At 42.1% G+C, this 11,167-nt stretch overlaps 1 protein-coding gene across 3 annotated transcripts in view; it reads left to right on the forward strand.

Annotated features, from left to right (window-relative positions):
• Positions 1-10,828, forward strand: part of LOC144689722 (N-lysine methyltransferase SMYD2-like) — a 52,367-nt gene extending 41,539 nt beyond the window's left edge. For 2 of the 3 annotated variants that reach the window (XM_078557061.1, XM_078557060.1), the window contains exons 10-12: positions 2,826-3,000; positions 8,986-9,094; positions 10,538-10,828. In XM_078557061.1, coding sequence (XP_078413187.1) covers positions 2,826-3,000; positions 8,986-9,094; positions 10,538-10,618 — 365 coding nt within the window. In that variant the 3' untranslated portion in view covers positions 10,619-10,828. Of the gene's footprint in view, positions 1-2,825; positions 3,001-8,982; positions 9,095-10,537 lie in introns of all 3 variants that reach the window. The other variant, XM_078557059.1, reaches the window with a different exon arrangement.
• Positions 10,829-11,167: the final 339 nt, after the last annotated feature.

Here is an 11,167-nt window from a genome sequence, read left to right on the forward strand (position 1 = left end):
AATTTGTTTGTTTAGATACGTGGAGAGTGGCCACTGAACAGAGTCACTAGAGTCAGCTCATGAACTTTTAACTAAAGAATAAAACATTTATTTAACAAGAAACAATGAACTATATTACAATATTCCTTCACCCTCAACTATACCTTTTACAGATACATATAGATTTGTAAGGACAACACAAGTTACAAAAACTATCTTATACTAACTATCTTATACTCTAATGTTCACAGTAAGTACACAGTCCATGTACCAATAGGTGACCTGTGGTCAGACACACCACACTCTGAAAACAAGTGACAGATGCCACCTTAACCAGATGCTATGGACCTCTCCTTAGCTCCCCCCAGATATTTGTCACACCGTGAGCCAGTCAGTCTCACTGAACTCCGTCTTTCACACAAGGGTTTGCAATCTCCACTTTTTAACAACTCGCTTTGGATCTTCTCGCTTTGGACGCTTTCTTTCAGATGCCTTCAGCAAAGGTTCACTTCCAGAGTTTTGAATTCCCCTTCCAATGTTCCTCTCCCCTGGGTCACCACATGCATTCACACTTTCTTCCACGCACTCTCTCTCAACGACTCAACTGTCAACAGTACACCGCTGCTTCACATGCCCATAACAAAGAGTTATAGACCTTCAGTTGTCTCTTTGGACCTTCTGGCCTCTTGCAAGTTGTTTTCGCTTTAAATCTGCTTTCTGCAGCTTTTTCCTCTTTAAACCTGAAGCTTGGAGCCTTTCTCTCTGCCCCTCACTTTTAATTTCACTTAACAGGACCTTTTTTCAGCCTCTTGTCCTTGTTTTGACTAGAAGGTCTTCTTGGGACTTTCTCCTGTTCCACTCCCCTGGATTTTGGGGTCTTTTCTTTAGCTTGGCACTTGCTATCTGCCCCCTTTGCTCCAGTCTCTTCTGGCAGCTACTTTCAAAACCAACTGAACTCAAACAACTTCCAAAAAAAACCTGCTGTTTTGTTATGACACAGTGGATGGCAAATGCTGAGCTGCTCAAATCCCAGAGGGAAACTTGAAACAGCTGCCATAACTCTTTTTGCAATTTTAAAAAATATTTCAAGATGTGTGCCTTGAATTCAGTAGTAACAGACCACCAAGTCTTAAATTTTTACAAAACTAAATTGAACATTTATTCATAGAAGAAAAGATTTTAAGCACATACATAGGTTTACAGATTACTACTGTGATAACTCCTAGCTCTCCTAATTAATCTGACTCCCAGTTACACCTCCATTAAGGCAACAGTAAAAACAAAATAGATTTTAACAGCCCCAGGCAAAGCACACGATACCCTGGACAAGGACATTCACAGTGAATTCTCCTAGCTTCGGTTCCTACAGGCGGCAGCTTGGTACATAGCGGCTGGAAGCTTTTCACACTTGTTAGGTCTTAAAATGCCTTCTTTCTTTACACACAACCTCATCTCCTTTATACATGTTTCTCCTTTCTTAATGTAAATTCCATTGTTTCAATATGCCTTTGGACTTTACCTTTCTAATAATAACCTTTCATAGTACCAATTTTATCAGTAAGCTTTGGGAAAATAAACACACTGTTTGGCTTCTTCTGGCTAAGTGTAATAGTTCACCCTCTCTTTGAAGTTCACAGCTACTCTTGTTTATCTCAAAATCCAATTTTCCTTTTACACCTCACATTCTACTTTAATAGATCATTGAAGGTGGCAGGACAGGTGGAGAGAGCAGTTAATAAAACATATGATATCCCGAGCTTTATTAATAGGGGCATAGAGTACAAGAGCAGGCAGGTTATGCGGAATTTATATAAGACACTCATTAGACCTCAGCTGGAATATTGTGTACAGTTCTGGGCGCCACATTATAGGAAGGATGTGAACACATTGGAGAGAGTGCAGAAGAGAATTACAAGAATGGTTCCAGGGCTGAGAAACTTCAGCCTTGAGGATATGGAGAGGTTGAGACTGTTCTCCTTGGAGAGAAGAAGGCTAAGAGACGATTAGAGATGCTCAAAATCATGAGGGGGCTGGACAGAGTAGATAGGGAAAAGCTGTTCCCGCTCGTAAAAGAATTAAACGAGGGGGCACAGATTTAAAGTGATTTGCAAAAGAAACAAATGTGACGTGAGAAAAAACTTTTTCACCCAACGAGGGGTTTAGGTCTGGAATGCACTGCCTGGAAGTGTGGTGGAGAGAGGTTCAATCGAGGCATTCAAGGATGATTATTTGAATGGAAACAATGTGCAAGCGTACGGGGAGAAGGCAGGAGAGTGGCACTAGGTCATAATACTCATTTGGAGAGCCGGTGCAGACACGATGGGCTGAATGGCCTCCTGTGATTCTGTGAAACTTCAGCCATGTTTACTTATTTAGCATTTCAAATCTAGCTTCTCTTCTGATACATCAAAGCTTTCAGACCAGCTCTTTAATTCAATTAAGTCCACACACACACAGACTATCCTGATCCCACTATTCCTACTTTACAATAAATCCTGATAACCTTATAAAAATTATTATATTTTCATGACAGTTTCTAGTTTCTTCTGTGTGTGTCTCTGGGAGGGACCTGCCTCTCTGGACCCCTGTTGCTAAGCAACAGCCCAAGTTTCTCTACTTTTTGTTTAACTTAGCTTAGAGTTGTACACTCTCATTAGAAATGCAGGCTCCTTTTAAAGTGAAACTAAAGCTCAATTTGACCTTTTAACACGCAAATACAGAAATACAAATCAAATTTAAACATTAACATTAAAACTCATTCCTAACACCCATTAACACATAAATATAACTTGCTTAAAATATGTCTTATTTCCTAACACTTGGTACAATCCTTAACTATCTGGCACCCCCTTGTGAGCTGCTGGAGATCTGTGAGTTAAGTCTGGACAAGATGGGCTCAACCTTTGAGGATAACAATGTCTACATGCTGCACATGATGTATCAGGCCATGGGAGTCTGCCTGTATATGCAAGACTGGGACGGAGCTCTACGTTATGGTCAAAAAATAATCAAACCTTACAGGTGATGAATAGAATATAAAACTGTATACAAAATAACTATTGCTACAGAATTTCCTGTAGTGCCTACACAAGATGATTTCCAGAAGTAGCTTGTAGTTGCTTTTCTTCAAGTTTTAGAACAGTGATATTAATTTGGACAATGTAAAATCTCACTACTGCATAAATCACACTAAAGAGTTGCACCTTTAGTAATAAATTGTTGCATGCAGCAGTAGATAGTTGCGACCATGTTTTTATTTGTCATTTAAAATGTGTTGTAATAGTTTCTGGCAGATTTGAAATTGTGCTGGATAAATTTATTATTTTCTTGAGGTATCAAACTTGTATTTATATCCGATGGCTAACAATTTCTGTGAGTGGAGCCTAAGCTCTGTGAATGTAGAAGGGGCCTATAAGTAATGGCCTCCTCGTGTGCTACGAAGTTGTGTGTCCTTTTGCAAGCATGTAGAGAATATAGGTGATTTCAAATGAATGAATTCACCGAGTTGTGAAAATTAGATAATGGAGCTCAGTCTGATTCCCTGTGTAGTGGGAAGATGATCAATAAGGTAGATGTCGAAAAGAACTTGTACTGAACCAAGTAAAGAGACCTAAGTTGTTGTGATGGTACTACAGGCTATCTGTGCCATGGGCCGAATAGAGGCCGTTTGTTCGCAATCCTCCACATGGCAATTTTCCAATCTTAACTGTGGTAATGGTGTTGAACAAGACTCTGTGCTTTCCCACATGGAGGGAGAGATTTTAACCTGACTAATCTAGTGCATCATCTTACAGTTGCCTGCCTGCCCTTTCGATCAGAATTGCTGCTGAGTTCAAGACAAGAGAAATCAAATAAATTATATCGAATATTTACCCTTAATATTTTGCCTTTGTCTACCCCCATATGCAAAGAAGAAGCTTTGCCACATAGTGCCTGTCAAGTGATGCTGTATGCCTTCATGATCGATATTGTGCTCTGGTTTAATGGAATTTGATTTGTAGCTGTAATATAAATTTGTCTTCTGCAGTTGACTGCATGGATATTTAAAACTTTCTTGGCCAGCAGTTAAAAGTGGATCCAATCTTTCAATTTGGTCTGTATCTGGTATAATCATATTTTAACCACTTTCTGATTCTCATGTCCTGGATGCTGTTGCTTTGTGCAGGAAATTATGGGTACCATGATGTGGCAGAAAGCTCCTGGGGAGGCACTGTGACGGTGATGTCTACAGAAGGCAGTATCCTTCTGCAGGGACTGGAGTCACATGTAGGCCAAACTGGGTAAGGACAGCAGGTTTCCTTCCCTAAAGGATCTTCCTTTCCTTCTCTACTGCTAATTACATTTGAGACAATATGTATCATTAGGACCAGATGGGGAGAGTGGAAACTTTATCACACTATTGCTGACATAGTGACAAAAGACTGAGAGTGAAACAAATCTTGGGCTGTAGAGCAGAATAGGTGAGAGAATCAGCTTTCGTTTTACACCTGGTTCAGTTTTAAATGGGGCAGGGTGCAAAATGGGATGGCAAATGTTACTGCTTCTCAGTCCTCTCCAGCGTTAGAAACAAGTTGCATCTGGTTAAGGGAAGCAAACAAAACTATTTTGGGTTGCTAACACCCCAGAGGGATTTTGAGTGTTGTCGCAGAGAATCTACATGTTTTAAATCCTATAGTTGGTTGATTATTTAATTGCAAACTATGCTTTTTGATAGCCTTTGATGTGCGAAGAGCTGTCAGTCAACCAATTCATCCAGTGATTGAGAAATGTATTTGCCAATTCAGCAGTTCTTCCTGTGACTCTCTCCTGTCGGCCGAGTGAAGGTTCTTCCTGTGACTCTCTCCTGTCGTCCGAGTGGAGGTTCTTCCTGTGACTCTCTCCTGTCGTCCGAGTGGAGGTTCTTCCTGTGACTCTCTCCTGTCATCCGAGTGAAGGTTCTTCCTGTGTCTCTCCTATCGTCCGAGTGAAGGTTCTTCCTGTGACTCTCTCCTGTCGTCCGAGTGGAGGTTCTTCCTGTGACTCTCTCCTGTCGTCCGAGTGGAGGTTCTTCCTGTGACTCTCTCCTGTCGTCCGAGTGAAGGTTCTTCCTGTGACTCTCTCCTGTCGTCCGAGTGAAGGTTCTTCCTGTGACTCTCTCCTGTCGTCCGAGTGGAGGTTCTTCCTGTAACTCTCTCCTGTCGTCCGAGTGGAGGTTCTTCCTGTGACACTCTCCTGTCGTCCGAGTAAAGGTTCTTCCTGTGACTCTCTCCTGTCGTCCGAGTGAAGGTTCTTCCTGTGGCTCTCTCCTGTCGTCCGAGTGGAGGTTCTTCCTGTGACACTCTCCTGTCGTCCGAGTGGAGGTTCTTCCTGTGACACTCTCCTGTCGTCCGAGTGGAGGTTCTTCCTGTGACTCTCTCCTGTCGTCCGAGTGAAGGTTCTTCCTGTGGCTCTCTCCTGTCGTCCGAGTGAAGGTTCTTCCTGTGACTCTCCTGTCGCCCAAATGAAGGTTCTTCCTGTGACTCTTCTGTCGCCCAAGTGAAAGTTCTTCCTGTGACTCTCTCCTGTCGTCCGAGCGAAGGTTCTTCCTGTGACTCCCCTGTCGCCCAAGTGAAGGTTCTTCCTGTGACTCTCTCCTGTCGTCCGAGTGAAGGTTCTTCCTGTGACTCTCTCCTGTCATCCGAGTGAAGGTTCTTCCTGTGTCTCTCCTATCGTCCGAGTGAAGGTTCTTCCTGTGACTCTCCTGTCGTCTGAGTGAAGGTTCTTCCTGTGACTCTCCTGTCGTCCGAGTGAAGGTTCTTCCTGTGACTCTCCTGTCGTCCGAGTGAAGGTTCTTCCTGTGACTCTCCTGTCACCTGAGTGAAGGTTCTTCCTGTGACTCTCTCCTGTCGCCTGAGTGAAGGTTCTTCCTGTGACCCTCTCCTGTCGCCCGAGTGAAGGTTCTTCCTGTGACTCTCTCCTTTCGTCCGAGTGAAGGTTCTTCCTGTGACTCTCTCCTGTCGCCCGAGTGAAGGTTCTTCCTGTGACTCTCCTGTCGTCCGAGTGAAGGTTCTTCCTGTGTCTCTCTCCTGTCATCTGAGTGAAGGTTCTTCCTGTGTCTCTCTCCTGTCATCCAAGTGAAGGTTCTTCCTGTGTCTCTCTCCTGTCGTCCGAGTGAAGGTTCTTCCTGTGTCTCTCTCCTGTCGTCCGAGTGAAGGTTCTTCCTGTGACTCTCTCCTGTCGTCCGAGTGAAGGTTCTTCCTGTGACTCTCTCCTGTCGTCCGAGTGAAGGTTCTTCCTGTGACTCTCCTGTCGTCCGAGTGAAGGTTCTTCCTGTGACTCTCCTGTCGTCCGAGTGAAGGTTCTTCCTGTGACTCTCTCCTGTCGCCCGAGTGAAGGTTCTTCCTGTGACTCTCTCCTGTCGTCCGAGTGAAGGTTCTTCCTGTGACTCTCTCCTGTCGTCCGAGTGAAGGTTCTTCCTGTGACTCTCCTGTCGCCCGAGTGAAGGTTCTTCCTGTGACTCTCCTGTTGCCCGAGTGAAGGTTCTTCCTGTGACTCTCTCCTGTCGCCCGAGTGAAGGTTCTTCCTGTGACTCTCCTGTCGCCCGAGTGAAGGTTCTTCCTGTGACTCTCTCCTGTCGTCCGAGCGAAGGTTCGTCCTGTGACTCTCTCCTGTCGTCCGAGTGAAGGTTCTTCCTATGACTCTCTCCTGTCGTCCGAGCGAAGGTTCTTCCTGTGACTCTCCTGTCGTCCGAGTGAAGGTTCTTCCTGTGACTCTCCTGTCGTCCGAGTGAAGGTTCTTCCTGTGACTCTCTCCTGTCGTCCGAGCGAAGGTTCTTCCTGTGCCTTTCTCCTGTCGTCCGAGTGAAGGTTCTTCCTGTGCCTTTCTCCTGTCGTCCGAGTGAAGGTTCTTCCTGTGCCTTTCTCCTGTCGTCCGAGTGAAGGTTCTTCCTGTGACTCTCCTGTCACCCGAGTGAAGTCAAGCGTTCATTTGGATTGCAGATACTGATCCAAATACATTTTAGGATAGTTTGTGAAATCTTGCATTTTTTTTTTGAGCCAAGGAGTTCTAAATTTAAATATTACAATTTAGTGCAATCTTCCGTATTGATCTATGGTTGAAGCTTAACATTTATTTTTAATGTACCTGGATAATTGATTTTAGACAAAACTATACAATTTACTAAAATGATGATTATCCAGTTATTTCCAGTAACAAGGCATTCTGTTTGACCCTGAAGAATGCTACTTCATAAGGAAGGTCACACTTCTTTCTTCATTGTGAGCAAGGACTGACTTGCAGGCCTGCTCTTTGATGCTGAATACTGGAATAATATGTGGTACGGAGCAAAAATTGTAATTAATAATAACTAATTGGGTAATAGATACATTCATTCAAAATTACTATCTGTTCAGTGCCACTGACTAGATCAGTTTCTGTTGGGAAAATTGTTCACTTGTTCTGCACTATAAAGGATGTGACTAGTGGGGAGTTTCACCATCTTTCCTGTCCTAATACCAAAGGGCCAATTTAATAAATCTGAGCTCCCAAAATGGGAGTTCACCCACTGGAAACACTTGTTGGGAAGTCACAAGTGATCTAATCCTGATTTTGCTCCCATTAAAATGGAAGCTCTGGTGACTGAGAGAAATGTGCCCATGATCTCCTGACATGCGCTGCTGGTGGATGAGGCTTGTCACTGGGAGAGCGGTTCCATAAAGCCAGCATTTTGGGCTTATTGTACCATCAGAGGTAACATTCAGGGCAAAACCACCTCCACTGTACCCAGATCTCCAAGAAAAATAAAGGCACCTGCTATACCACTGAACATCTGGATTTTCCATATCAGCCCTTCTTTCAGAGAGAAATTCTTAATTTGGCCCCAGATTAAAGATGAATTTGTGATTTGGACACACAACTCACTAAGAACTAAGTTAAGATAGCTCAGATTTAGAGCTGGCAGAGAGAAGACTTTCTTTCAATCGTTCATCCGATCTGTCTGAGTTTGATTTGAACCTGGGTCCGTGGCTGTAAAAAGTTTGCGCTTTATCCACTACAACACCTAATCACTGCCAGTGCTTTTATATTTTTTAAACAAGGAAACCTATTCAATAAGTATTGGTTTGTCAGTAACAACTTGCATTTAATGCTGAAAATATCCAAAGGCGTTTAACAAAAAGGAGATATTAAGGGCAATGACTAAAAGCTTTGTTAAAAAGATGGGTTTCAAGGAAGGTCTTAAGAGGTGAGGGCGATGGAGAGGTTGTGGGAGTGAGTCCCTGAGGGTAGGGCCTAGACAGCTGAAGACATGGCCAAATATAGAGGGATGAAGAGAGTGGGAAATGCACAAAAGTACAGAGTCGGAGGGACAGTTTTTGAAGGTTAGCAGAGGTTGAAAAGCAAGAGGTGAGGTCATAGAGGAATTTGAACACTTGGATGAATTTTCTTTTTAAATTTGAGACTTTGTGGGACTAGAAGACTATCTTAAGTTAGTGAGTATACTGGAGTTGAGGGAGCAGGATTTGATACAAGTTAGGACACAGAAATCGGACTTTAGGATTTATTGAAGTTTATGAAGGATGAGAAGTTGTTGGGGGAGCAATAGAATATTCAGATTTAGAGATGACAGGCATGGATGAAAGTTTAGGAAATTGCCGGGCTGGGCAGAGAGGAGTAGAGTTGTAGAGATGGAAGTAGCTGGTCTTTTGTGATGGAGGGAATATGGGGTTAAAAGCTTAAAATCCTTGGGATTATTCCACTCACTACAGAGTACTGTTGTCCTGGACACTGCACTCCAGTGCTTTCTTGCAATTGCTGTCTTAATTTATTTGAGAGTGGTGGGAAAGTAACACAGTTGGTCCCATTCCATGACAGGTTACTCCTCATTTGGTATACAGAGTTACTTAGTGAACTTTTCCCACTCACTTATGTGCAATCCTACAGTTAGAAAGAAAATGAGAATTAATGGAGGTCAGGAGAAAATTAGAATCTTACTTATATTTTTAAAAATAAAATTTAAAGGCAGTTTTGCTTTTGTTTTAAAAAAAGCAGCAAACACTATCCAGCATATTCCCTAAATGTTGCCTCAATGTGGCTGAAACTGGGACGGTTATATATGGGCCTGGAACACCATTCTGCTGGAGCCAAGGCACTGAGGAAGGTAAGAAATTCACCTTGAGCTTTTCCCTTTACAGTCACAGAGTATTGAGTTTATAACAAATGTATGTTCATTTTGATTGCTTGAATTTCAATGAATATTCCAGAGAAGGCTCTTGAGTGCCATACCCAGTTGTGTAAGAAATTGAGTTTAAACCTATCCATGCCTCATTTTATTAAATCATACAGATCGGGGTTATTGTAGGCTGTTTCTGTGCTTGTTTACAATCTGTTTGATGAAGAAATCTCCAAGGAGCACATTCATTCATTAAAGCTGCACACCCATTTCTTCATTTTTAATGCATCTAAACTTATGTCTGAAGGTCCATCCTTTCCAGATTTTCAACTATTATTCCTTCACGTAAAGTAACTCTGAACAATAAGTATCTTGTAGTTTTCTGCCAGAGTGTATTGAAATTGATGGATTTTAGGGTAATTTAATTAATCCAACAATTAAAATACAAGTTTAATCCAGCAAAATTGTTAACTGGGAAATTTTAAAGTGCACTACTCTTAGAGAAAACTCCTTCTGCGCAACACAGGTAAATGTACTTCATGAGTATATTTACTTAATAAGCATCTACCATAATTAATGTGAAACGTTGCAGTCTTTCTCATTCAAAGTTTGAGAATTCGAAAATGAACTTATCAGAGGCAGCACACCTTAAAGTTTCTAGGTTTTTATCCAGCAGTTGCGAGCAGTACTTTTGACTTCATCAGGATGATTGCTAAAAATGTCGATTTGCACTGCCCCTCCGTCCAGAATGCAGTTGAAAGGTACGGGTCCTTTGCCTTGACCTGTTGGAGCTGTTCATTGTCATTTGGACTTTCTTTCCGCTGCTCCCCTGGAGCAGTTATCCCTAAAGCCATCCTAATTTGTTAGCAGGATGAAAGCTCAACGACCTGAAACATAACTCTGTTTCTCTCCACAGATGCTGGCTGACCTGCACAATATTTCCAGAATTTTCTGTTTTGACGTGTGATGCACGTTGTTTTTAAAATCCTCAAAATAAAATATCAAGTTTCATGTATAGCTTAAATCGGGAGTTTGATATCATGAAATAATTGAAAGATATCATTGAAAGATTTTTCCCCCCCTGCCAAGTCACTAATGCTCGCAAAGCCACAGAAATAGATGGAATGTCTAATCTTAAATGACATTTCTTTGGGTGGGGGGGGGGGGGGGAGGCTTATTTTAAACTTAATTCTCTGGTGTGCACCAGGTGGCCTGTTTTTTACAGAAGGAGAGAGCAGAAATAATAAAAAGAGCTTTGAAGTCGGAAAAATTCCCATTTTTAGCATCAGTTTTCTGCAACTAGAATTATTCATCTTAGTGCCATGTGACTGAAGTCGTTTGTAAAATTTGTATCTTTTAAAAGAAATCACATTTTGGAATAGACCTTGAGAGAGATGTTAACTGACCCAAATTGGGCATTTTCTTTCACAGGCATTGGCCATTATGGAAGTGGCGCATGGCAAAGATCATCCATATATTCTTGAAATTCAAAAAGAGCTGGAGGAAAAATGAATGTTTTCCTGAAATGCTTCATTTACAGTCAAAATGTGAGACTGTATGATGGTGTCTGTCAACAAACTGATCATTTGAAATATTTCTTCATATCTGCATCGACCAGACTCAGAATAATGGCATGAAGGTCAAAGGAATGCTGTTTTTATTTTTGTTCTGTTTTTAATATTTAAATGCATATTACAATAAAAGTATTGTAAAAGCGTTGAATTGTGTGAGTTCTGTTAATTTGTTTTCACAGTAGCAAAGGTTCTGTAAGCATCCTACTTCAAAGCTGAGTTAAAATTGAAAAAAACGGGAACTTATGCTAAACCTGTATTGAATTTTGGTTAGACCACACTTAAGAGTACTGCATGTAGTTCTGGTCGCCATGTTTTAAAAAGGATGTAGGGCAATGGGTATTCACTAGAAAAATAGTGAGGGCCGATTGTGACATTGAAAAACTTCGATCTGGCCACATGGGAGCTGGGGATGGGGGAGAAAAAATTGTGAGAGTGGAGGAGCAGTGGGGGAGAGTTTAGAGGCTCTGATGGAGGCAATATTGGGACC

Source organism: Cetorhinus maximus, chromosome 14, assembly GCF_964194155.1.
Source record: "Cetorhinus maximus chromosome 14, sCetMax3.hap1.1, whole genome shotgun sequence".
NCBI lineage: Eukaryota > Metazoa > Chordata > Chondrichthyes > Lamniformes > Cetorhinidae > Cetorhinus > Cetorhinus maximus.